The 26,686-nt window shown below is 37.0% G+C and overlaps 1 protein-coding gene across 1 annotated transcript in view; it reads left to right on the top strand.

Annotated features, from left to right (window-relative positions):
* LOC122815810 (guanylate-binding protein 1-like) overlaps positions 1-26,686 on the top strand; it is an 869,945-nt gene that overhangs the window by 443,068 nt on the left and 400,191 nt on the right. The window contains exon 7 of the mRNA XM_044088612.1: positions 722-934. Within this exon, the coding sequence (XP_043944547.1) occupies positions 722-934 (213 nt within the window). The remainder of the gene's footprint in view (positions 1-721; positions 935-26,686) is intronic.

The following is a 26,686-nucleotide window of genomic DNA, read 5'->3' as shown; positions in this document are numbered from 1 at the left end:
CATTATTTTAGAAAATTAAATCTCCTAAGCTTGGTAGCCCATTATATGCCTATGTACATAGCCAAATAGCAAAAAGAGTTCCAAAAATATACCCAAATACCACAAATAATAAAAGTCTTGTTTCATTTTTATTTTACTTGTACTACTAATCATGAGAATTTTTCATGCCCTATCTCAAGCTAAGCTCTCCCAATCTTTTTGCAGATTTTTTTTTTATTTTCTTCCACAACTGCAGAAGTAGTCTACTTCCCAGTCTCTATTCTTTTTTCCATTTAATTTTCATAAACATAGAAGAAAATCACAACTTTTAATTAAGCAGTGCTCCCAGGATGGCACTATAAAATGCATTTTTTTTCTTAGGGGCTCACCAACTTAAATTAAAAATACATTTGTTTAATAGCTTTATTTTAAGTCATTATCATCTCTTTTACATGTCTTGTCTGACCTACACAGCATCTCATTTTTATAATGTTTTTAAACTTGTGTCTGTCTTTTTACCATATACTGCATTTTGACCAATTTATTATTTGCTCTCCTGACTATTTTTACTGGTTATTCTTCTGTTTTTAAGTACTCAAATATGTACATTTCATGCTATATTGCTGTGTATTTCGGTAAAAATATAATGTGGCATTTCTTTTATTTATAATAAATCAAGTAGTGCTTTCTCGTTATTTTTTGTGTCTACAGTTTATTGTTTCAAACATTCTTTATACTACAGACTGAACTGATTAAGATTTATGAAGATATATGCTGGAAAAATGGGGAGAAGTCAGTTGAGATATGCAACAAACTCATCAAAAAACTTTCTGCAGATATGGAAGAGAAAATAGCAAATGGTGTATATGCTCAGCCTGGGGGTTATAAACAGTACTGCGAGGATCGAAGTCTACTCCAAGAACATTATTTGTGTGCTCCTGGAAAAGGTATCAAGGTTAGTATTTTTTGATATTATCATTACAAGATATCAAACCAAGTTATAACTGGATATAAAATATAAGGTGAAAAAGTTCTCACTAAAATGCAGTCATCTCATTCATTCAGACTAGTGTAATTGTCTGCAGGTAAAATTAAAAAAAATTCCTAGAATATGCAAAGCAGAAATATACACATTAAATTGTGGTTAGGTAAGTGAAAATATTGTTACATTCAGCCTAAAGAACAAGCTTAGTATTCTTGTCAATTAAAGGTGTAGTTGCTAAGGTGTGAAGATATCATGTAAAAAAGACTTTGTGTAGTGAAATAATGCTCTGTCTGAATTGACGTTTCAAGGTAGTGATTACAATGGATTCATCATGAGAAACTGAGGGGAGAAATTATGCATTATGGTGAAATTAATAAAGAAAATTAATATGTTACTTCAAAGTAATAGGTAGGGAAAAGTAAAGGTAAGTGTCTGTGGATTTCAAAGAAGAAATATATAAGATTATAGCCAAAAATAACATCTGATGTAATACAATATGTAAGGCATAAATGGGCACAATATCTGAATGCACTGATAACAGAAGTGTTTGAAAAGTTGGCTGGATATGAAAACTTGGAATCAGATGGATGCATTTTGACTGGTACCCAGATCTACGAAATGGATTATTATGTCTGGGTGGTCTACCAGGTGAAACACTTTTGTGAGATCTATGAATATTGCACCAGCAGGATTACCTTTGACAATGTTAAATTGTATGTCATTAGTAATTATCAAGAGATGTCATGTCCTACCAAAAAACATGTTGCTTTACAAAAGAAGATTCTACTGTATGATGTATTGAGAGAGATGGATAGAAGTACTTTGCCTAGAGTTGGTAACATAGAAATGAACTGACAGTGAGATGTGTTGGATGGTTTTAATTGTTTAAGTAAAGGTTTGACTAACGCTGTCTTCCAGATATTAGGCATAATAATTTTACTGATAAATAAGTTGCAAATATGTAAGAGGAATTGTGATTTTTTTTCTCTACAATACCAGATTGACTATAGAAGCTGATTGTCTGATCTTGATTGGATATCAATAGGGATTTGCTTAAGCAGTCGATCAATGTATTTTGATTTGATTGTTTTGAAGTAAATAAGAGGTAAATAGGGGTAGGATAAAGAGGATGGGATGAAGATAGAGACTGGCTAGGTAAAAGATGAGAAAGGTTGATGAATACCTTTAGGAAGTCAGGAGTGATTAGCTAAATTTGAGTGCATGGAATATTATGAGATGATAAAAAGTTGGGTGGGTGAATGTTGACTTCTTTCCAAAATTGTTTGGATTACTTTAGAGTAGTGATTGTTGTTTTGAACTGACATACATGTGCCTTATTATGGGTTGGTGGAGGAATTGTATAGTGTGATGAACTTTTCCCTAATATTTTAGCTGTTTTTTTTTTCCTCCATTCATACCATGCTTCATCAGTAATATTATAAAGAGCTTTCAGTTCTTTTTCGGCCATACTTTTTTTACACTCTAAATGTAATGGGAAAGAATATATTTTTTAGAAATTCCAAGAGGCTTCTGTGAGGAATTCTCTTTTCCATTTAAGGTCAATGGAGGTAAGGATGGGAGACTAGTCATGTTTGGAAATGTTTTTTTATAAGCTTTGTTGATATTTTGAGAGGATTTTGATCTGAAGGTAATATGTTTGGGGAGTGGACTTTTGACAACTATGTCAATTATTTGAAAGATGATGGTGGGCTATGATCACTAATGATCAGTGGATGAATGGCAATGGAGTTAGAATATCAAGTAAAAATGGTGCCCAACTTCAGTGTGAAATGTGTAGGTTACTGAAAGGACTTAATTCAGCCAAAATCTGCTAAGTGTTCAGTGATGTCATTTCATTATGGGGATAGGAGGTATAAGCTGAAGTAATCCATAATTATAAGGTACTTGCACTATACAGCTGTGTGGATATGTGCTGCTTGTAGTGATTTGAAACTGGAATGAGAAAGAGGAAGAGGATGAGGAAGGAAAAAGGCTACTACTAAAGGGACTGAACTGATGAGGGAATCCTGATAAAGAGCAGTTAGGGCTAAGCCTGAGCAGGAGTTTGTTTGGGAGACTATTTTAATGGCTAGACTTTCATAAGAGTAACATTTTTCCATAGTCTTGTACCAGGTCTATGACTAAAAGTGTAGTTATGGCCTGTAAAAGTAAAATACACTGGGATTGTCTTCTTTAGTCCAGAATTCATTACTGACTATAATGTCTGGGTAGTGGCACATCAGGAAGCAGATAAAGCTGCTCTGCGACTACTTCAGATTTATTGACTTAAAGTTTGCATATTTAGATTGTTTCTTTCCTTTTGCACTGGTTATTTTAGTGTCCTTCCAGTATTATTTTATATTTATTTGAGTTTTTTATAAAAGTTCTTCATTAGAGCCAGTTAGCAAACATTTATGTTGCATTCTTTGACTTGAAAATGATTCACTCTGATCAATTGTGGAAGAAGCTGAGAAGTAGCAGTTTTATTTAACATAAAAGAAGTTGAGAATTTTAATCTATGCAGCCTGCAAGCTAAACCTGCTTTGTGACTACTTTAGATTTATTGTCTTATAATTTCTATGAATACATCATTTTGTGTCTTTTGCTCTTGCTTTGCTGCAATTGATCTGTTTTATTTTAAGTTTCTTGTTTTCTTTATTTTTTTTCTTGGAGTTTTAAAAGGAAGTTCTTGGTTATGACCAATTAGTAGATATTTGTGTTGCAATCCTTGCAAAAAAAACTACTCCAGCTGAATTGTGGGAGATGATATTCAAGATAAGCAAAAGAGGACAATGTTTGATCTGTGAGACTGGCCAACTAAAGCTTCTGCATGACTACTTTAGATTTCTTGACTAATATTTTATATGCATTTCTTTGTCTTTTCCTCTAGTTGTATTGCAATTTCTTTCACTTTAACTTTGCTGTTTTATTTCTATTTTGTTTATCCTTAAAATTGTAAAATAATTTTCTAGGTTAGGACTACTAAGCAAATATTTTTGTTACATTCTTTGATGTGAAAGGAATGACTAGCTGTATTATGGGAGGAACTGAGGAGATTTTTTTTTTATTATTTCATATAAACAATACAAGACAAGCAGCTATGGAAGCTTGGTGTGATGGAGTTGAAGTACCTGAGATGGTTGGTAGGGTACACACTGTGGGGCAGATGAAGGAATAAGAACTTCAGAGCTGATGCAAAAGTAGCTCTAATTGCAGAAAACGTAAAATAGAATACATGATGGTGGTTTGGTCACATTTCAAGGAGATCTGATTATAATGCTGTAAAACAGAGTTGGGGTATATGGGAAGAAATCAACAAGAGACAAAGACATCCAGTTAGAAGACTGATGGATTGCATGAGTGAAGACCTGCAACATTTGTGCATTACTGTCGAAGAAAGTAGGAGAATGGATCTGAACTGAGAGAAGGGACAACAGTTGACAAAACCACCTTAACCCAATGGTGAAAATGGGAAAGGGGGTTGATAATGATGATGGTGTTGATGAAACAGAACAAGACAAGGTTTAATATGTATGAGATGTCAGCTAAAGCAGCACTATATGTAATTTAGCTTTCCTAACTTAAAGTTTGTATGCTTACATTGTTTCATGACTTTTGCTCTTGTTCTACTGTATTTTTGTTTTACTTTAAACTTATTTCACTTCTGATGTTTTTCTTGGAGTTTTAAAATAAGATTCTTGGTTAAGGCCAGTAAGTAAGCATGTGTTGCATTCTTTGGCTTTGTTGAAAGAACTAACACTACTAGTATTTTGATTTTAAGTAAGCAGACAAGGTCTAAATTTATTATCTGGGCCTTCCAGAAAAAGCTGATCTATGACTGCTTTAAATTTTTTGGTTATACTTTGCATGCTTCGTTTCTTGTCTTTTGCTGTTGCTTTATAGCAATGTGTTTTACCTTAAATGTGCTGCTTTACTTTTAAATTTTTTTTGGTGTTTTAATAGAAAGCTTTTGGCTAGGTGTGTTAGCAAACGTTCAAACAGTTATGATATATTTTATGACTGCAAAAGGATTAGTCTAGGTGATTTGTGGAAGGAGCTGGGAAGTAGCATTTTTATTTAAGGTAAGCAGAACAGGATGATGTTTAATCTGTCAGACTTGCCAGCTTAAGCTGCTCTGTATCTATATCAGATTTTTTTGTTTTATAGTTACGTTATTTCTTAAATTTTGCTCTTATTTTATTGAAGTGTGTTTTACTTTGAATGTGAGGCTTTACTTTTATTTATATATTTAGTTATTTGAAGTTTTAAATGAAAGTTCTTAGTTAGGGGCAGTTAAATATTTGTGCTGTATTACTGGACTTCAAGGGATTAACCCCTGCTGAAATGTGGGAGGAGCAGAGAAGTATAATTTTCATTTAAACTAAACCGAACAGGAAAACATTTAATTTGTGAGACCTGTTTTGCATTTTGTTTAATATTGATATTGATGCTGATTTATACTTTACAGGTTTTTGACCCCTACCAAAGTTTAGTGTTACATTGTAGCTGTTTTCAGCTAATAATTTATCATTTCTTTTTTATTTTAATACACCCAAGACCACATCCAAGTTTAAGGAACGTGACCCTGCAAAACAGTAAACAGATAACTCACGGTCTTAAACAGAATAAGCAGACACCATGTCCCTTATACTAAAATGCAAGAAAGGCTTCTACAAATTTCACTTTTAGTTTGTTAAGGTCTGTCCGGACTGGATATGGTTGCCACCTTTTCATCCTTCCATTACATGAGAAATAAACCACACTCCCTGCTGAATGATAACATACCCTTTGTCTAAGGGTGGCCACACCCCTTTTAGCAAGCCACATCTAGAAGCACCCATTTTTTAAGTGCCATACATAGTGACTGCATGGGCAGCTTTACATGATATGAGTCCTAGGCAACCTGTTCCATGGCACTTCCTACCCCAGCTGTCTACTGTCAACCTGACACACACTCCAGTGGCTCTGCTCTTTTCCTCCCATTCTTGCCTCCTCATGCTATCTGGAATACTTTTTTTTTGTTTTACTGTTAAAGTTCAACTTAAATAACAAAGAAGTTTACCTTTTGACTCAGTCAAGAATGATGCTTCAGGACATGCAAAGTACTTCTTTACTTCGTAAGAAGTGAGGATGCCTGCTAAAATTTTCAGATCAGTCTCAAGAAACAAACAGAAAACTCTCTCTCTCTCTATGTGTGTGTATATATATATATATATATATATATATATATATATATATATACACATATATATGTGTGTGTGTGTGTGTGTGTGTGTGTGTGTGTGTGTGTGTATATATATATATATATATATATATATATATATATATATATATCTGGTCCCCCTACTAATTACCGGCGCTGATTAAGCTGACACGCGGAAGAGGAGCAAGGACCGACAATGCAGTTGACCGACACGCTGAATCCGACAGCCAGAAGATCGACAAGGAGAATGTGTGGCGGTGTGCAATAGTGAGGGATGTAGGGTTAGGGTGCAGGTAGGGTGAGTGTGCGGTAGTGTCGGAGCTTGGGGTTAGGGGTGGGTAAGTGAGTTAGGGTTAGGTGCAGGTAGGGTGAGTGTGCGTTAGGGGTGGGTAAGTGAGTTAGGGTTAGGGTGCAGGTAGGGTGAAGTGAGTTAGGGTTAGGGTGCAGGTAGGAGGTGAGTGTCTGGGTAGTGTCGGACTAGGGTTAGGGGGGTTTGTAGGGAGTTAGTGGATGTATATGTGTGCTACTGCTTTGTTTTACGTGTTGTGACGGTAGCCGGTGTTTTGGTGTTTGTTGTTCGGTATGTTTTGTTGTCGGTCGTATTGTGTCGTTTTGTTGTGGTGTGTGATGTATGTGTTGTTGGTTAGTGATTGGGGACCCATATATACATATATGTGCATGTGTCTGTGTGTGTGTGTGTGTATATATATATATATATATATATATATATATATATATATATATATATATAAAATATATAAAATATATATATATATATATATATATATATATATATATATATATATATATATATATATATATATATATATATATATATAATATATATATATATAGATATATATATATTATATATAAATATATATATATATATACACACACACACACACACACACACACACACACACACCTTTTCTTACCAGTTGCATACATGCAGAACTTTAATGTTACATTACTTTTAACAAATCACATTTTAAAATATTTTTAGTACTCATGATTCTTGCATAGAGCTTCACTTGAACACTTTACAAATATGCATTATAAAACATAAGTCACCTGTATGAAAATGTATGGTCCTTCAGCTTTGTAATATTAATTACCAGTCCATTCTGTTTCACAGAGAGCCTTGCAAAGACTCTTCCTCCAGCCTGAGAAGGTCAGAGTGTACTGTTGATTAATCAATTTTCCACAGATACCTGGCACAATTTATTAACTTTCTAAAACTAGACTTTCAAATATAACATAACATGACATCCCTTAACTCCTTTAGCACTTACTTTACCTTTGATTATCTGTCAGTACACTATAGTTTACTAATAGAGAGAATGCAGTTCTAAGGAACTTAAATATAAGGCTACTAGTTATATGAAATATATCTTGCATAATTATGAATTTGTTTTTCAGTTTTCCAGCTGTGATGGTTTAGTGGTTAAGTGCTGTGACTATAGTGTACAGTATCCTAGGTTCAAGACCTGCAAGGGCTGTTGATTTAAACTGATGATTTGGCATAGTGGTATGCCTTTCTGACTGTAGTGCAGAGGGTCCTGGATTCAAGACTTGGCAGTGAAAAGCATGGTGGTAACACAGCTGAGATGGCTTAGTGGTAAAGTCCATTGGCTATGGTGTGCAGGGTCCTGGGTTCAAGCCTGGCAAGGGCTGATTATTCGGGAGGTAGGTTGGCATAATTGTTAAGCTGTTTACCTTACAAACACAAGGTGAAGGGCTTGATTCTTATATGGGGTAATTGGCTAGGCTTAAAATGACCCACAAGGGCAGTAAGCCTAGTACTAATCTATGAACCCTTGACAAAGACATATCATAAACATTTTATTTAATTCATTTGTGAAAAAACTACAAGTTCATATGCGTTTTGTGAAGAATAAATATGACCAACAAGTTGTACTTCTTTGGCATGTTATGAACCAACAATAAAAACAATAAAATCCACACTGTAATGTTGCAGAACACGGTGGTTCATTTCAGATTCAATAACCAAAACTACAAATTATTTAAACCTTTATTCACATATACTGATTAAGCACTTTTGTCCACAAAAAATGGACTTGAGACATAAGAATTTCCTATGACAGTCCCCCCATTTGACACTCTAAGTGTAACATAACATCCACAATTATATTTTAATTCTTCTTAATTTGATAAAGTATGCCTCAGCATCACAGTATTCATTATCTACAGTGGTTTAATTTTTATTTACTTTAAGTTCATTATCAGATACTTTTATAAGTGGCATTGCACATGCAGATGAGGTCAAACATTTTGTAATCACAGCCTTTAGAACAAAAAATATTAAATGATTAAAAGAATAACACCAATTATTAAAGTAATACCTTGTAATATACTGGTTCATAAGTTACCAAATGCAGTGGCCAGCCATCCAAAAAGTGTCCATTGTTTAGCTGTACTATTCATTTCTTTGGCCCTTTGCTCCATGAAATTGGCCAACTTTTCTTGTTCATCATGATAGTCGCTGATATAGGAACAACAATGACTTCCTATGCGGGCACATGACCCCCCCCCCCTTTAGCAGCTAGCATTATCTTTAGTGTCAGATGACTTTGTAGTCCCACAGTTTGAATTTCAGTCATTTCTCAATTTTTCATACTGATGTGAAGTGTGATTTGCTATTTCTTGAAGAACTTGAATAAGCATGGTGATTTCAAGCCTTATTTTTTGCACTCCATACACAGGAACAAAAGCTGAAAATACTTTTTCTACACAGTGAATTCCCCATTTATTTCTCAGAATGCCTGCTGAAGGGTTTGCTAAATTTTGAATAGCAGGTGTGATATAACCCATAAAATAACATCCAAACCAGTGTGTAGGCAACAAGTGGCAGGCATGGTCACCACAAATATAATAACGATCCTCTGTCATGCCCATGCCATACCCCCAGACATAGCTTTTTAAATGTAAAGAGTTCGACATACTTTCATGTCTAGTGTCATTGCATCTACTGGTACAGTTCATTTCTGTCATAATGTGTCTCTATGATTTCCTGTTGCAAGCTGAAGACACATAACCTTTGAAAAGTAAGTCACATTATGCCAAGTAATGTTAGTATCACTAAGTTTCTTTTCAAATGTCACTTGTGATGCAGGGATTGGAATCATGGGAATATCTACCTTAGAATGATGAGGTATAGTGGATATAAAAAGTTTACACACCCCTGTTAAAATGCCAGGATTTTGTGATATAAAAAAATGAGACCACAATAAATCATTTCAAAACTTTTCCCACCTTTAATGTGACCTATATAATGTACAATTAAATTGAAAAACAAATAAATCTGTTATGGCAAAATATATAAAAAATAAAAAATGTACAATATGCTGGTTGCATAAGTGTGCACACCTTTAAACTAATACGTTGTTGTGTGCGCACACCCTTAAACTAATACTCAGGTACACACCTGCCATCAATTAGAGACTCTTATTAACCCCTAATAAAGTTCAGCTGTCCTAGTAGAATTTTCCTGACATTTACTCAGTTGCCTGCTACAGCAAAAGCCATAGTTCACAGAGAGGTTACAAAGCATCAATGGGAGCTCATTGTTGAAATGTATCAGTCAGGAGAAGGGTACAAAAAAAATTCCACAGCATTGGATAAACCATGGAACACAGTGAAGACAGTCATCAAAAAGTGGAGAAAATATGGGACAACAGTGACATTGCAAAGAACTGGACATCCCTCCAAAATTGATGAAAGGACCAGATGAAAACTGGTCAGGGAGGCTACCAAGAGACCTACAGCAGCACTGAAAGAGCTGCAGGAATTTCTGGCAAGTACTGGTTGTGTACTACATGTGAAAACAATCTCCCATATTCTCCATATGTCTGGACTATAGGGTAGGGTTGCAAGATGGAATCCATTTCTTACACAGAAAAACATCCAGGCCCGGCTAAAATTTGCAAAACAATACATCAAGTCTCCCAAAAGCATGGAAAAAATGTGTTATGGTCTCATGAGACCAAGGCAGAACTTTCTAGCCACAATTCCAAAAGGTACATTTGGCGCAAAAACAACACTTTGCATCACCAAAAGAACACCATCCCCATGGTGAAGCATGGTGGTGGCAGTATCATGGTATGGGGTTGCTTTACTTCAGCTGGAACTGGGGCTTTAGAAAAGGTGGAGGGAATTATCAATGGTTCCAAATACCAGTCACTTTTGGCACAAAACCTTAAGGTGTCTGTTAGAAAGCTGAAAATGAAGAGGAATTTCACCTTTCAGCATGACAATGACCCCAAACATACATCCATATCAACAAAAGAATGGCTTCAGCAGAAGAAAATTAACATTTTGGAATGGCCCTGACCTAAATCCAATAGAAAATCTTTGAAAAAACCTGAAGAGGGTTGTGCACAAGAGATGCCCATGCAATCTAACAGATTTGGAGCACCTTTTCAAGGGAGAGTGGGCCAATATTGCCAAGTCAAGATATGCCATGCTGATGGACTCCTACTCAAAAAGACTGAATGTTGTCATTAAATGAAAAGGCGCTTCAACAAAGTATTAGTTTAAAGATGTGCACACACAAGAAAATATTAGTTTAAGGGTGTGCACACTTATGCAACCAGCATAGTATAAATTTTTTATTTTTTATATTTTTTCCCTAACAGATTTGTTTGTTTTTCAATTGAATTGCACAGGTTATAGCTCACATTAAAGGTGGGAAAAGTTTTGAAATGATTTATTGTGGTCTCACTTTTTTATATCACAAAAAAACTGGCATTTTAACAGGGGTGTGTAAACTTTTTATATCCACTGTATATGCAAGCACACCCAGCAGTTTGTCACATTTAAGTCCATGGTATATTGTCAAAGAACCAACAGGAAACTATTTTCTCTTGACCAGTTTGTAAGAGGAAACAGCAAAAAAAAAAAACATAAGATAGAAGCACCTGTTGCCACTGAATTCATCATGGACTGCTGTCTGAGTCAGTTTTCTTTTATCCTTCACCGGAGCAGATGGTTCGTCCTTTGTCCTTCAGTTTTCCTTTTCTGACAAAGATGATTCATCTGGGGTCTCCACATGACAGGTCTTTTTACAATGTGATGAATGAATCCTGGTAAACCTGCAGAGCAAAAGGCAGTAAAAGTAGTAAGTAGTACTTAGAAAGGACCTTTCCATTTCATACTCAAACAGTTCTTTCTTTGGAAAGTTTTAACGTAAACCCAATCACCTTTCTTTGGAAAGTTTTAACATAAACCCAATCGCCAGGCTGCCGTTGGTGACAAGGCTGGTCAGGAGGATGAGAAAGAGCTTCTCATACAGTTCGGTGGTACTGCTGCAAGAAACAAATATGTTTTCTTTAGTAAGAAAATATAACATCATCAGTTATGGTCAATTCTTCATTTGACACAAGGGGAGTACCTAAAAGGGCCTTTGATCTCCCCATTAATTTCTCATAGGGACTGAATCTTAATGTACTCCTCATACTCATTAATGCTAGGGGAGTGCCTTCTGGCATTTAAGATTTGTTTTGAAGCAGATCTTTACCACTTTATTTTTAAGAGTCCATTTGACTTTCTCTATCAATCCCAATTATTGTGGATGGTTGGGACAGTGAAGACTTAATCTATTGCTAAAAATCTTACATAACTGTTTTGTTAGACCATTATTGAAATGTGTTCCCTGATTACTATTAATAGTGCAAGGTACACCAAACTTAGGAATAAAGTAAAAAATAAGTTTCTTAATAGCTGTTACAGAATCTGGTTTGTGGCATGGGTAGGCTTCTGCCTGTGCAGAAAGCATACATACTAATATTAAGGCATACCATAAGTTACAAACTGTGGGCATCTGGAAAAAGTCCAGCTAGTTGTATACTAACAAAAGGCCCCCAAAATGGTGGTAAAGAAGCAGCTTTAATATTGGCATTTTTGCTAATGTTGTCTTCTAAACATATGGCAGAATTAACATACTGAAGAATCAAAGTGGCATGAGGGGCATACCAACTTCTGGTAATTTGGTTGGCTAATGCTGTCTTACCTGCATGGGCTGGTAAATGATAAGTCCTTACTAGGTAAGGCAGCAGGGAGGCAGGTGCCACCAGTCAGCCATCTGGATGTTGCCATAGTCCCTTGGCAGATTTACTATATCTGGCATTAAGCCACATCTGAATTTCTCCCTGTGATGCTTCGGCTTGAAAAGCTGATACTTTCTTAAAATCAAACACAGCAACACTTTTAAATTCATGTAATAACATCACACATAGTTTTGCAAAAAGCCCTTCTATGACATGCTTAGCAGCTTGACCTAATTATTTCCCTTTGAAACAGTATCTACACCCTTTTGATGGGTACTACATTTGACTACTGCTTATTATTTTGGTAACAGAAGAGCATCTAAAAGAGCATTGACATAGAAAGAATTTTAATCTGAGTTCCAGCTAAGGTCAAGAACCCCCTCTGTTTCCAAAGAGACCCAAAATCATGTACAACACCAAAAGCATTGCGACTATCCATATAGATGTTCGCAGTTCTACTTTTTTCTAATTCACAAGCTCTTTGTAGAGCCACTAACTCAGCTACCTGGGAAGAATATACACCCTCTAGTCTTTGCTGGAGCAAAACATCGTTCCTGGTGCAGATAGATATTCCTGTGACTAAACTTTCATTTTGATCTCTTTCACAGGAACCATCCACAAATAGATCTAGTTTAGTATTTGGTATAGGAGTGCCCTTTAAGTCATTCCTAGGAGAAAGCAGATAATTTAGTCACACACACAAAATCATAGACTTCACCATCCTCAGCAGTAGGTAACAAAGATGCAGGATTTAGAACAGGACAGTGTATGAGAAAAATAGGTGGACTGAAAAAAGAAAAGTAAGTTCATATTTAGTTAGATGTGAGGTCAAGAGAGGTTGAGTTTTCATTTTAAGTAACAGAGATGATACAGAATGAGGGATGGCTACAGTAACATCATGCCTGAGCACAGATGATTGTGCAAGATCAACTAGAATGGTAGCAGCGGCCGCTGCCCTTAAACAGGGTGGAAATCACTTTGCAACAGTCAAGTGCTGTAGTATAATAAGCTAATGGATGATAATCATTCCCATATTTCTGTGCAAGCACTCTCTGATGAAATCCATTTCTTTCATGACAAAATGAAATGAAAGTCTTCCCATAATCTGGCAACCCTAAAATTGGGGCAGTAGCTAAAGCTTGCTTTAAATTATGAAATTAATTTTCTTCCTCACTATTCCAAGGGTGGGGCTCTGGTGTATCCTGTTTTAAGAGATTTGACAAAGGTTTAGCAATTTCTGCATAATCATAAATCCATTGTCTGCAATATTCTGTCATACTAAGAAGGATCTAAGCTGATGATGAGTACTTGGTCATGGGGCTTTATCTATTGTATCAATATGAGATGGTAGCATATGCCTACTATCATGAGATATCAAATGACCAAGATAATGTACCTGAGATGACCATAAGTGTATTTTTTTCTCTTAACACCTTATGTCCATTTTCTGTAAGAATCGTTAAAAGGTGTATTGTATCCTTCTGACAATGTTGACAAGAATCAAATGCCATTAGTAAAGCATTTACATTTGCTCTAACTCACACCCACCTGGAGATCTCATACCTTCTAAATCCTTTCTTAGAGTTTGAAAAAATAATGAAGGGGATTCAGTGTGTCCCTGTAGTAACCACATCCAGGTATACTGCTGTTCCTCATAAGTAAAAGCAAGCAGAAACTTACTTTCAAAGTAGATATGTATAGAAAAGAATGCTGAACACAGATTTATTACACAAAAATATATTTTGCTGTAAGTGGTATGCAACTCAGTATTGTTGCTGGATTTGACAGTACAGGAAAAGCTGATAAAACTGCATTATTTACAGCACTCAAATCTTTCACAAACTTATAAGTATCTTTTCCTGGCTCTGTTATAGGGAGAATAGGGGTATTACAGTAGCTTTTATCTGGCACTATTATTTCTTGTTGCATTAAACACTGAATTACAGATTTAATTTCCTGCTCTGCCTCTGGTTTCAGTAGATACTGTCGAACTCTAGGAAGATGTTTAGATGGATCCAATTTTATTTTTACTGGTTCTGCAGATTTCATTATACCTACTTCATTAGCATATTTAGCCCATAATTTAGCAAGTATCTACTGTAACAGTTCTTTAGCCATCTTTATGCCTTCAACAGACTGTTCCTCAGCTTGTGCTAAGACCGCTAACACTTCCCCCTCTGATTCTGCTGGAACATCCAAATACACCCTTTCTGGTGTACAGTAAATAATATAGCCCAGGTTGCATAACAGATTTCTTCTTAGCAAGTTCAATGGTGCAGACTCTGAAACAGGACATGTTGCAGTAGCATTTGTTACCCCAACTGATTTTACCTTATGTTTGGATAGCAGTATTGGATTATCTGAAGTAACTTTTAATACAGATCTAGTGGCTTCAGTGTTCACCAGGAAAGGAATTTCCTTTAAATGTATGTCTACCTTAACATAGTTTCCTTTTGAGCTATTGGGCACAGAAGATAAAGATTTCTTTCTGTCCCAGTACCTTGGCATAGTCAGTGTGGTGATTCATGGTTCCTTTTAATGTGAGAAGTTGATAGAAGAAATGCAGTATTGCTATAATTTGGCTGAAATTCAGTCCAGGTATCTTGGACTCTCTGTATTTGCTTGTATAGGTATTCTCCTCTCTAATGTCCTGCTTCACCACAATTGAAGCAAAATCCATCAGATGAGGCAGGAGAGGCACTGCCAGCTCATTGTTGCCAATCAGCCACACCTTGTCCCCCTCAACCAGCACTTTGACTAAACCCCCTAGCAATTCCTGTCTCCCTTCCCCTGCCTCTGCTTCATTGCCTTGGTGCTTCTCCCTTCCCCTGCCTCTGCATCATCCCCTTGTTGCTTCTAACTGCTTTACTTGCAAAGTTAACAACTTATCCTCAGTATCCTTTCTCATTTTTCCTGATACTCAGTACAGTAATTTGTAGTACTTAATAAAGACTCCAAGTCCTTTTCCTGACAGTCTAGGAGCACTTGCTTTATCTGATTTTATACAGGGACTTGCAGACCCTGCACAAAAGCAGCTGCAATAGCTGGCTTAGCTTGTCATTTTGGATCTGGTATTCTTGAATGTCAAGCAAACACTGCTTTGAGATGACTCAAATAGTCTGCAGGGGCTTCCCCATTATTTTGCTGACATGGTTGTATCTTAGACCAGTCTGTCTTAACTTCTGCAATTTTATTTAACAACCCTGTCCTTTTGTCTATAAGTATATTTCCTGTGAGAGCAAAATCTGTTATTTCAACCTTTTTAAGTAATTGCTTTCTTATTTCATATGAAGTGACTACCTGAAACAGCTGGTTCAAATCTGTCAAAGTAGAGTTATAGCATTCTATTACAGGTTATAATTCCTCCTTAAAACTTAATGGATCTTTTCTAATATTTGGAAAACTTTTCGATATAGTATGCAAATCAGCAGGGGTCCAAGGGTGATGAACAAGCTTTCTAACATTGGCATCCAATATTTCTCTGAATGTGCCAAAAGATCCTCTCCAGAGGTATCAGCATTTTGTTCTACCCTGCTGTGTCAGCATGTGTAGTGAGCTACAGGTGTGTCAAACACTAGTGCTCCTGTTGGAGAGGTAGAAACTTGTTGGCAATGAGGGAGAAGAAAAAAAAGTAGAGGAAGAAGAAGTCTCTCCAACTGCGGATACCTGTTCTGAAGAAGAAGGTTGAACAGGAGAACTAGGATGAGACGTAACAGTACTGCATTGACCTGGTGTCAATAGACAGTTGACTGAAATGCAGGGGTTTGGGAAACAGTGGAATCTTGCACAGGAGCAACCTGTATTAGTGCACATTGGGGTGGGGTACAGTAGCTACTGGAGGATTATCATCTCTTTCTGAAATCTCTGCTTTTTGGCCATCCCTAGTTTCTTCCAAATCTGCAAAGAAAGGATAAAGGGATCCCTTTTTACTGATCTGTACTGCCTTAACCACTTTACCTGTTGTAGCAACCTCTAATTAGTATCCTGTAATCCCCTTAATGCTGATTCCTTTTCCCTTTTATGGACTTCTGCATACTAAGAATAGAGCACTGCTCATTGTTCTCCACTTATTTTAGTTTTCTTCCCTTCTAAAATACTCCTCAAATTCACTGATTTATCCTTATCCTAAGTTTTAGTTAATGGAAATACTTCATCAGGGCAATTTTTAGTGAGCTGAAACTACTCATTTAAATAACAACTTTCCTTTCCATAATTGTGATACATGAAATGTGCAGGTGTTCCCTTTGCAGGGATTTGATCCTACCTACTTAAATTTCTTCCCATTACCCCTATTAAAAACTTACCTTGTAGATCCCGGATCCTGCTAATCCAGCAAAAGTGACTACACAAATTTACACACCATTCAGGAAGGGAAGGGTAGGAATTCTGTCAGTGTGCAATGACAGAGGAAAAGTCGAAAAGTTCAGCCTTTTGCCATGGCACCCCATTGCTTTCATCCCTTCATGAGCTCAAAATTTACAGCTTCAGCACTACAATCAGGTCAACAGGGTGGATAGGTACTGTGTCCAGAACTGATCATTTCTTTGGAACCTCTAAGGTTACTTTCTCACAATCACATTTATGTTCCAATATACTATGGGCTCATGAATTTGATTTAACAGTGCTCACCTACTTCTCAGCATGCTATGAGCTCATAAATGTGTTTTAAGTTTTTACTCACTCATAAATTTAACACAGACAATATCTTTCATACCGCTTACCTTTAGTCATCTGTCTTGACGGTACTGCCCTCAACACAAGGTGCCTCCTTGTGTTAATTTCTCTTTTTGCCATATGCACTTACACATTAATAAACTTTTCCTTGTTTCCTGTGGGGTCCTCCCACTATTACTTTATATACACCTATGAAGCAAACTCTGTTATACAACAAAAGTGCATTCCACCTTTTTAACTATAATTATCTAACAGAATTTTTTTTTTTCACAAATCAGTTTTCCCCACATAGTCTAGCATATTTACACAGCCTGAATAGTTAAGTATTTGAGTCTCTGACTATTCCATACAAAAGCAGTGTGGAAGTCATAGAATAACTTTCTGTGCTGGGCCCTTATAATTTGCTCCACGCTGCCCTGCAGCAATATCAAAGTTCAGAAGCCAAGTCACAGAACCAAAGGTTAAAGTACAAATTAAATATCAAAGAATTTTACCTTTTGAATCAGTCAAGAATGATTCTTCAGGATGTGCAATGTACTTGTTTATTTTGTAAATAGTGCTGGGAGACTCTCTGCTAAAATTTTCAGACCAGTCTCCAGAATCAAAGAGAAAATATATACATTTTCTTATGTGTTGCATGCATGCAGAACTTTGACATTACATTACTTTTAACAGATCATTACATTTTAAAATATTTTTAGTTTTCATGATTCTCACTTAGAGCTTCACATGAACACTTCACAGATATGCATAATTTCTGGACTATCATGGGAGTGTGTCCATAAACTTTAATGGATGGGGTGCTCCCATTAAAGTCTATGGATGCACCTGCAATGTACTCCCATAAATGACATTATCGAGGGTAAAGTTCCATTAACGTTTCAGTGATGTCACTAAAGGAAATGTAATAGTTTATGATCTTAAAAAATTACACCTTAAAACAAGCATAAATGGGGAGGAAATTCATCCCGGCAGTGGAGTAACCACATGCTGAGCTATATAAATAACTGTACATCTACAGGTGTACACATTAATGAAGCTGTCAGTGGTTGTGATAACAATTACTGGAGAAATCCCCGAATGTGAAGGTGTTGCTTATGAGGTTTGCCTTTGTTTTGGTAGAAAATGCCACAATATTGCGATCTGACCTGATAGTGGCTGAGTAGCTCAATGGTATATTAGTTAAACTTTCATCCAGAATGTTTTTTCTTCAGCTGGATTTTTCATTAGTCATTACTGGCATTTTCCAAATTAGTTGCAATGCATTTGAAGTCACCTATCATGAATGTATTATTTTTAATAGTTTGTGAGATAGTAAAGCATTCCTTAGTTATTTTTTTTTTTTTTGCGTTACGAGAGGAGGCATGGAAACAATCAGTTACGTGGTAGTCAGTGTTGTTGATAGTTACAAGCATTTCAATTAACTCTCTTTTTGTGGTTTACTTGGAGTTGCCCTTCTCTAAAACTATTATGGTTGTAGTTGGACACATCTATATGAAACCTCAAGGGTCATAAGGAAAAGGAGAAGAAGGCATTATATCCTGGAATTTGTGGAATGATGCATAGGTTTTCAAAACAGGTGTCAGTGATAGCATACAGCCTCACATCCTTCAATCAAAAAAGTCTTAAGATTGTACATCTTTCTAAAAAGGCTTCAGGCATTAAGCAGAGACATGTCGGTTGTGAAAAAAAAAATTTATAAGTTAAAATGCACATAATGTATAAAACATGTTAAGTTAGAGTACATAAAGAATAAGATATTTAACATGTTTTATAAACATTACAATTTTAGTGTACTTATTAATTCATAAATAACAATTAACAATCATTTTTAAACAATTTATATTCATAAAGTTAATAAGATTAATTATTTAGGAATTTTATATCTGTGATATGATAGATGAAATTAGTATTTATTATACTTATAACATTTTAGCATATTAAATGGATTTTAGAAGGTTTTTAAAATATGTTATTAGTTTGCTACCATTTGCAGTATCTACTATTTATTTAATGAATTACATATTTGTTAATTCATTTTTATTTAACTGATTTTTGTTAATATGTGTATTGAAATATGTATGACTAGATTTTTATGGGCTTATTTAGTTTTAAAGCTTGGTGAAAGTAAAACTCTAGGCTCCAGCTTCACCAAGTGCTTTGCATGCTCAGATGATCTCTTAATTGATTATAATGATGTCACTTAGTAATTATGTTATAGCTATATAAAGAAGGTTAATTTGTGTATTGAATTGTCTGATGAAGGAAGGGTATTAACCCCTCCGAAAGTGCTAACAATAAATCATTTTGTCTGTTTGTAGCTACCAGTTTACTCACTGCCTCTGTGTGGTTTACATGTCGGTTGTGTAACAGGTAGCAGACTCACTTTTGGTGTAGAAGGCTGTGGGTTCTATCCCCACACCAGGTAGATGGAGTGCTGACATTGCAGTGCACTGTAGTATGGGGCAGTGCTGCACTTCTGAGTGCTTCATCCTTACATTGAAATGTTAAACTGAGGTCCTATCTGCTTGAGCTGGTAGTAGCTCAAGTGGATGTAAAAGATCTCATGGTACCTATTGAAAAATCAGGAGAAGTTCTCTGATGGCCTGGACAAATTTCCTTTAGTAGTATAAATACCTTCTTGGATGTCACCTGAAAACTGGCTATTAGACTAGTGGGACTAACCTGGTCAACAAAAAAAAAATCCTCACTTCATTATTATTTCTAAGTTTTCATTTGAATGCTCATCATTTTTATTATACACAAAAAGGCACTGGGGCAACATTTTTTATACAAGATATGCACACCCTGAGTGGAGAGGGTGAATCACAAACTGAGTTGCCATTGATAGACACCCATTATAATACGAATTAATAAAGATAATTCACTTTTTTATAAACCATGGTCACATCTTTGATAAGGGAGTGATCGCAGTACACAAACTTTTCTGGAATCAGAAAGGACTATAGCGCATGTTTCTACATTACCATGCATCTACCTGTGAATAGAACACCCCTCATCCTTCCTTTCAAAAGCAATTTCTTAGCTAGAACTATCTTTAGTACCATGTATTCTGTTTAGTGTTCTGGGCATGTAACTTATTTTGGCACCAGTGAGATGGATGACCATCTCTCATCTTAGTACAGGTCTGAGTATGTCAGATCATCGCATCACCAATGACAATGGTACTGCCATTTATGACAGGTTACTGTGTTTTCTTTAAGGATTTGCAGTTCCTGTGAGTGATTCTTGTGCCCATTGAGGTGTCAGGTAACTCTGCAAGTCTGAGCGTGTGCTTGAAGAAGTATGTTTCTGAGGTTATGTTCTTTCTTTTAAAGGCATTTTTAGGAAGCTAGTTGCTTAACTGATATCTTCAAACTCTAAAAGTTTTTCCTCAACTAATTTGATATAATTAAACCTCTCATGTATGATCTCACTGTCAAGCAATTCTGTTTTTCATCTTCCAGGAAAATATATTAATTTTTATTTATCATTTATTGACTGGGGTAGAACAAGTGCTATCAGTGGACTATTTACCAGCTCAGCCTGGAATATACACAAATTAATAAAATGTTAATACATCAATTACAGGGCAGTTTCATGTTAAAAAATTTCACTGAATACATCTGTCCATCATACTGCAATTACAAAAATTCTAGAATTTAGACTGAGTCTTAAAAAATGAAAATTTTAGGTATGAACACTAATTTCTGTAACTTGCACTCTTGTTTTATATACTATATTGTAAAGCTGACAGTTTGCCTCATTCACACAAAAAGGTATCCCGGCAAAAGGATCCATGGTGTCGTCCCCCTACTATTGACTTTTTTTTTTCTTATATTTTGTTCTCTTTTCATCTTTTTCTTCATCCTTTCAATGTACCATAACTGGGAAACTCTGCCTTGTAATAACTGGAGAGGAAAAATGTAATTAGACTAGGGGGTCTGGGGGTCATTAAACCCCCAGAAGCCATGGGCTTCTGTGGTGTGAAGGAAATTTTAGAACATGCTCCAACCTTTTGGTTAATTTTTCCTGCATACTTTTAACATACACTAACTGGCCAAAACTGCAGTGGAGTTCATAGGTTCATTGTTATATACTAGGCTAATGGCTACTAAGGCCTTTATAAGCCTAGGTGTGTATCCCAAATATGTTCAACAAGTTATATGCTTTAGATGTTTATATAGAGGGGATTGCTGGTTACAGCATGGTTTACTGACTGCCTCTGTGTATCTGGGGTGAATTTTTGATTTCCCATCCAGTGCTCCAAGTTACACTTAAATAGGGTTATGGAGGTATTTTGTTTCACATGGATGGGGAGCTTGTTTCAGAGAAAGGAAATTCTCTGAGATACATATTTGTCTCTTCAACTTGTCCTATTTATCTTGTGAGCAAATTTTAAGTCTTTAGATACAGTAGTTCTGATGCTGTTTGTTTTGTGTCTGTGCAAAAGGTTCATCAGAGTGGGATCCAGCTGTAGAGGAAATAACTGAATTTGGCTGAAAAAGCAAGGAGGGTCTAGATGCTCTGATATGCATTTTAGAGCTTTTCTCCAACCTTTTGATCCAGTAATGGACCTATACAAAAATCATGACAAAGCAAAAAATTCAGTCTTATTCTTTCAAGGAAGAAGTAAGCTGTGTCAAGCAATGTTCAAAGCTAATAGAATCGCAGTTCCTAATAAACTGAGAGGACAAATGCTTGCAAGGAAAATAAATTATATTCAGGAATAATACTTATCTCCCTAACCCCCTTACACAAAAAAATATCCACTTTCTTTGTACCACTCTGATGTTGGACTGAGATGAAACTAAAAGAACAAATGGATGTATTCATATTGTTGAAATTGTTGGTGTCCATAGATGTTCACAACATACCTCATTAGCCCTACCTCCAAATGACAGCCACCTTCTGTGTGACTCTCTGACACAGGGGTATGAAAGTGAAAGAACAAATGGCTGCAGTAATATATTTGAATTTTTTACTGGCACAAGTATATACATATGTCTCCTTACTCCTAAAAGATAACCACCTGTATGTATGTCTGATGCTTGATTGTGAAGAAAATGGAATTTTTTATTAAAAATAGCCTTTTTTAGGCAAGGCTCAAAAGGCAAACCCACCATTGCAAATAGCACAAGTAACCAAAAACTGAGGGTAATCTACTCAACGCCAAAAGTCTAAACCTCAAAATGCATGCACTTGAGGCACTCCTCAGTATGAAGAGCATCGCTATCTGTGCAGTAACAGAAACCTGGTTTAAGGCTCCAGAGAACACATCAGCACTACCAGGCTATAACTCATACCATACTTTTCGGCCACAGAACCCAGACTAAACACAAAAGGCGAGGGTGCATCCATATTCATCAAGGATACCCACACCTCCAGGTTAGTGGCACAGCACAATGCCTCAGAGATTATCCATGTACAACCAACAAGGACAAAACTGCAATTCAAATTGTAGCTTGCAACAGATAACCCACCATGACCCAGGACCCCCATTCTGCATTTCAAGAGACATTGGAAAATATGAAGGTCTTACCAAACACCCTAATACTGGGTTATTTCAATTATCCAAACATTAATTGGGAGAACTACTCAAGTACTAACTCCCTTGCCCAACGCTTTCTAGAATTTATAAACTCGAACACCCTGGATCAACTGGTCAACATCCCCACCAGAGGTGACAACATATTGGACCTGGTCATCACCAACATGGGCGACCAGTGTTCCACACCAGAGGTCAACCCCTCACTGATTAGATGAGACCATAGACTAATCACTCTGGATATCCACATTCCACCCCCACCCCCAATCAAGGAAACCACTGTAAAAAACTTTTTAAAAGCAAACTTCATGTTACTTAAGACAGAGGTGGAAAGGTTCACAGCCCCCATGCTAAAGGACAACACTATCCAAGCTACTGAATCCCTTACCAAGGCACTCTATGAGCATCTGCAAGAATGCATGGATTGTGCTATCCCAAGCAAAACCAAGACTCACTCCTCCAAGAAAAGGAAACCAGTCTGGTGGACCCCTGCCATAAACAAGCTATACAATAGAAGGAGGAAACTAGTACAGAAAAGAGTGAAATCCAAAGAAGGAAAGACATCCCTGATCAGTATCAGCAAGAAACTACAATCCCTCATAAAATCATCCAAGGCTAGCTTTGAAAGAAAAATTGCCAAGGACTCCAAATATAACCACAAAGTGTTCTTCAGCTATGTCAAGAACCTAAGTGGAAACTCTCAGATCTGCTCTGGGTTGGTGCAGAATGGCACAAAAAACACTGAACCAACTGGTATTGCCAACATTCTGGCAGACAGGTTTAGTGCAAACTTCACCCCCCTTCTCACCACCTAAAGGGTCCATAACCATACCAGAAGAATGTAGATCCCCAGCAATCACTGATACACAGGTTAAAACAGCCCTATCCAAAGCCAAAAACACAGCTTCAATGGGACCGGACGGTGTCCCAGGCTGTGTCTTACATGAGCTCCAAAATGAACTAACACCTCACCTAAACGCACTGTTCCAACTCAGCCTCTCTACAGGCTACGTACCCAAAGAGTGGCACACAGCAACAGTTATCCTGCTCCACAAAGGTTGAGCCACAACGGACCCCAGGAACCATTGGCCTATAAGCCTGACTAGCCTGGTCTGCAAGGCTATGGAGTGCATCATCATGGAACTCATTAACAGAGACATTGGGAACCTCCAAACATTGGACCCTACCCAGTCTGGCTTTGTTAAGGGCAGATCATGCCTCCTAAACCAGGTGGACTTCTTTGAGACAGTTACCAAGGCTTTAGGTGAGGGAAAGAAGGTCCACACAGCCTACCTAGACCTCGCAAAGGCTTTTGACACCATTCCCCATTCTGGTATTATAGACAAGCTCACCAGCCTGAACATAAACCCCTATGTCACGAGATGGGTTTCCAAATGGCTCACAGATAGAACCCACACGGTAAGAGTTGCAGGGTCTAGGTCTGACTCTAAACCGGTTACATATGGCATCCCACAGGGCTCAGTCCTGGGACCCCTCCTGTTCAGTATATACTTCTCAGAGGTACAGGCAAGCACAGGAGGACTATGGCTGACCAAGTTCACAGACGACTGCAAACTGGGGGCCATAACTGACTCTCTGGCTGATACAGACATCCTCCAGAAGGGTCTCACTGTGATGGATACCTGGTGTCAAAATCATGGCCTCAAGCTAAATGCCAAAAAGTGCATAGTCATCACCTTTGGAAAAAACAAAGTACCCGCAAACTACCACATACGTGTTAGTTCCCTAAATACAGAAAATGTAATAAGGGATCTGGGGACCCAAGTAGACAGTAATCTCTCCTTTGATAATCATATTGCCAAGGTGGTTAGAAAATCCTTCTATGTGGCCCACCTAATCACAAAAGGGTTTGCATCTAGAACAAAAGAGGTTATTGTGCCCATCTACTCATTACTCATCAGACCCATCACAGAGTACAACACCCCATTTAGGATGTACTTTACAAGACACCTGCAACAGCTGGAAAGACCACAGAAGTACCTCACCAAGAGGATTACTGGCCTCAAACAGATGCCTTATGCAGCCCGACTGAAGAAACTCCAGCTGTACTCGGTTGCATACCACTTATTCAGAGGTGATCTCTGCCTGACATACAAGGCCATGTCCAACCCAGAATTGATGGACATGCGCCACCTAAAAAAAAACAAATCCCTGAAAGCCACATGCTGTAGGGATCTAAACCAAACCACAATGATGAATAGGACATGCTGGAGGGATAGATTCCTGTCCCAGAGACACCCAATGCTTTGGAACAGGATTCCAATCTACATTAGGCAGAGCCCCTCATTAACACTCTTCAAGAGAAACCTTGACGATTGGATGGAAAACAGAACATTTACCCCAGGATCACTGCAGTGGCTCTGTTGGACAGAGGTACAGGGAACTAATGGCTCTGCTGAACAGAGGCACAGGGAACTAATCTAAGGGGGGGTGAAAGCCAACACATTCTGGCTAGGCTTATAGATGCCCTCGGGCAGATAGCCTAGTATTTACCTATGAACCTATGTACCTAAATATATACATACATATATATATATATATATATATATATATATATATATATATAAATAAATAAGACAATTATTTAAGTGTTCTTTCTTTACTGCTACCCAGAAGAATTATGTATTCTGTCACTGATATTATGATTTCACACACACACACACACACACACACACACACACACACACACACACACACACACACACACACACACACACACACACACACACACACACTTACATACATGGAAACTGGTTGAACTCCAATTCTCTTAATTCTCCTATGGAACATCTTTGGGGTTTTGGATGAAACTGATAAACTTAGGAAAAATTCATACAAAGGAGATAGACTGCACACAGTAAAGCAATACAAAGGAGATGCAGACCCACACAGTAGAATTCAAAGCCAATAACTCAACCAGAGAGCCAAGGACTGTGATACAGCAAAACTCCTGGATGGACCACTATGCTAGTGAAAGGATTGCTGCTTTCACACATTGGATAAAATACTTCAGCTTTCTTCATACAAATCATATTAGTCATGTAATGCCAGAAAAATATGCAAACAAAAGCAGTCATTTTCATCCCAAGACAGCCCCCGACTATACCCAGTAATTGAATTAGCTTTGACTGCGTATAGTCCTGAATCTAATAAAAACAGAGACTGCAGTAATGCATTTCAACTCCATTATACACAAATACACAGTTGCCAGCCAGACACAGTTAAATACTCACTACAGCATTATGCAAATCAGTAACTTCTTCTTCTTTCAGCTTTTCCCGGTTAGGGGTCGCCACAGTGGATCAGCTGTCTGCTCATGATTGGCAGTGGAGTTTTACAGCGTCAAATTGCCAGCCTGGCACCCAACCTTCCATGGAAGGTACACACATGCACACACTCATGCCTAGGGCCAATTTAGAGTACCCAATCCACCTATAGCATGTCTTTGGGATATGGGAGGAAACTGGAGCTCCCGGAGGAAACCCACGTGACCACAGGGAGGACATGCAGACTCCAAACAGTAACTACTATCCAGAATATATAGATAAAATAAATACATTTTAAATAGCTATCCATATATCTATCTATCTATGGCTCTACCTCACAAAGTCAACACATCACAATGTTGACAACAACAAAGTGGACTGCAAAAGGTCAATATCAAAAGCATCAGCACTAAACTATCCGTACATGAATACAATCTGCACCACATGCAATCAACAAAAAAGAAAATGCCATTGTTTTTTGAAGGGGCAAGCCCCTCTGCACCCCTTGCTTAATATATATATATATATATATATATATATATATATATATATATATATATATATATATATATACATACTAACTTTGAGAATATTCCCTCAACTGATGATTGCCGATCTAGCACAACTGTCGACCTTTTGTGGTGGACTTTCTTGCTGTCAGCATTGTGGCATGTCAACATTTTGAGGTGTTACTCTCTGTCTCTCTCTCTCTCTCTATATATATATATATATATATATATATATATATATATATATACACATATACATATATATATATATATATATATGGATCACCTTTAATTCCTCTAAATCGCGTTTGCCCGACACACTAATGACCGACACGAAAAGACCGACAACAAAAACCGCCGACAACGCAAAACACCGAAAACCAGTACACCAACACACTACACGTAAACAACACAGTACACGACATAACATATG

Source organism: Protopterus annectens, chromosome 11.part0 (assembly GCF_019279795.1).
Source record: "Protopterus annectens isolate FY-2018-M chromosome 11.part0, PAN1.0, whole genome shotgun sequence".
Lineage (NCBI taxonomy): Eukaryota > Metazoa > Chordata > Ceratodontiformes > Protopteridae > Protopterus > Protopterus annectens.
Note: the sequence above shows the minus strand (reverse complement) of the source record. Positions and strands in the feature narration are given on the sequence as shown.